General features: G+C 49.8%; 1 protein-coding gene across 1 annotated transcript; it reads left to right on the top strand.

The window, feature by feature from the left end:
* The first annotated feature begins 475 nt into the window (after nucleotides 1-475).
* On the top strand, nucleotides 476-934 carry LOC147887980 (myricetin 3-O-rhamnosyltransferase UGT77B2-like). Its single transcript, XM_087393267.1, has one exon. It carries the CDS (start codon nucleotides 476-478, stop codon nucleotides 932-934), a length of 459 nt encoding a protein of 152 aa, XP_087249393.1.
* The last annotated feature ends 334 nt before the right edge of the window (nucleotides 935-1,268 follow it).

Here is a 1,268-nt window from a genome sequence, read left to right as displayed (position 1 = left end):
ACAGCTGGGCGTCTCTCTCGTTGCAGATGACTCAACTCTCATCACCTGCGTTCCTGGTGCACCCCCTCATAAACGTTCGGAGTTGAGCCAGATGTTAACAGCCGATCCTTCGGATCTCCTGTTCCAATTTGGAACCAACCCTTTCCAAAGGAGGGGGGAAAATGCGTGGATTCTACTCAACACTTTCGATGAATTGGAGGAATCGGCTATGGCGGCTCTCAAGAAAGAGCACAATATTCTTGCCGCGGGCCCCTTGTTGACTCCTCCTTTCTTCACTTTCTCACAGAGCACCCCTACCATTTTACCAGACGATCGTTCTTCTTGCCTACAGTGGCTCGACACTCAACCCAAGACCTCCGTTCTCTATATCTCTTTTGGAACTCTGGTTCCCCGATCATCCCAACAGATGATCGAGTTAGCACATGGTTTGGAAGCCAGCGGCTAGCCAATCCTCTTGGTTATCCGTCCAGATCTGATGCCATCCGAGTCGGCAGGATCTCTCGAGGATGTTCTCCGCCGCACAAAGCACCGCTCCAAGGTGGTCCAGTGGGCGCCACAGCTAGATGTGCTCTCGCGCATGTCTGTGGGCGGATTCCTGACGCACTGTGGGTGGAATTCCATGCTAGAGAGCATCACGCAAGGGATACCAATGCTACGTTGGCCGACGTTCTCCGACCAAAGGCTGAATGCGAGGTGCATGGCGGAAGCATGGAGGATCGGGATGAATTTAGAGGCCGATGAGAGCAGGTGGGTGACGAGGGAGGAGGTGGAGAAGAAGGTGAAGGAGCTGATGGAGGGTGGAAAGGGAAGGGAAATAAGGGAGAAGGTGAGCAACGTGAGGCAAGCAGCCCAGAGAGCCGTAGCTGCAGGGGGTTCTTCTGACTCCAATTTCGAGCTCCTCGTGAACTGGTTGGGAGAGCAGTCGCATCAGTAGAAATAGGTTTATGTGATGCAGGCCTTGGATAATTCGCTACATGACAAGCCATTCATATTACATAATCTCGTCACTCGCAAAAAAAATATTTGCACGGTACTAGCCAAGTTGTTGTGGCATAATTCACTACACTAGGATGGAAAAGGGTGATGCTATCAGCTCATGAAGACTATAAGGAGTCCTTTTTTGCAAATGTTTTATTTTCTCTACCCAATCGTCAAAGTCTTCATAAATTATTTGCAAAGTCCATGTGTTAGACCATCTAAGGGTTCCTCGCCATAAGAAGGGAATAAAGGAGACTCGTTTGAGGCAACCATTAAGAAACTAGTTCATT

The sequence above is a fragment of the Dipteris shenzhenensis genome, chromosome 22 (assembly GCF_047967505.1).
Source record: "Dipteris shenzhenensis isolate YYH24624 ecotype China chromosome 22, Dip_SZ_1.0, whole genome shotgun sequence".
NCBI lineage: Eukaryota > Viridiplantae > Streptophyta > Polypodiopsida > Gleicheniales > Dipteridaceae > Dipteris > Dipteris shenzhenensis.
The sequence above is the reverse complement of the archived record's forward strand: the minus strand, read 5'-3'. Positions and strand labels throughout refer to the sequence as shown.

Excerpts from the sequence above, each read along its gene's own strand:
- LOC147887980 (XM_087393267.1), top strand. The coding sequence starts at position 476 with ATGCCATCCGAGTCGGCAGGATCTCTCGAGGATGTTCTCCGCCGCACA.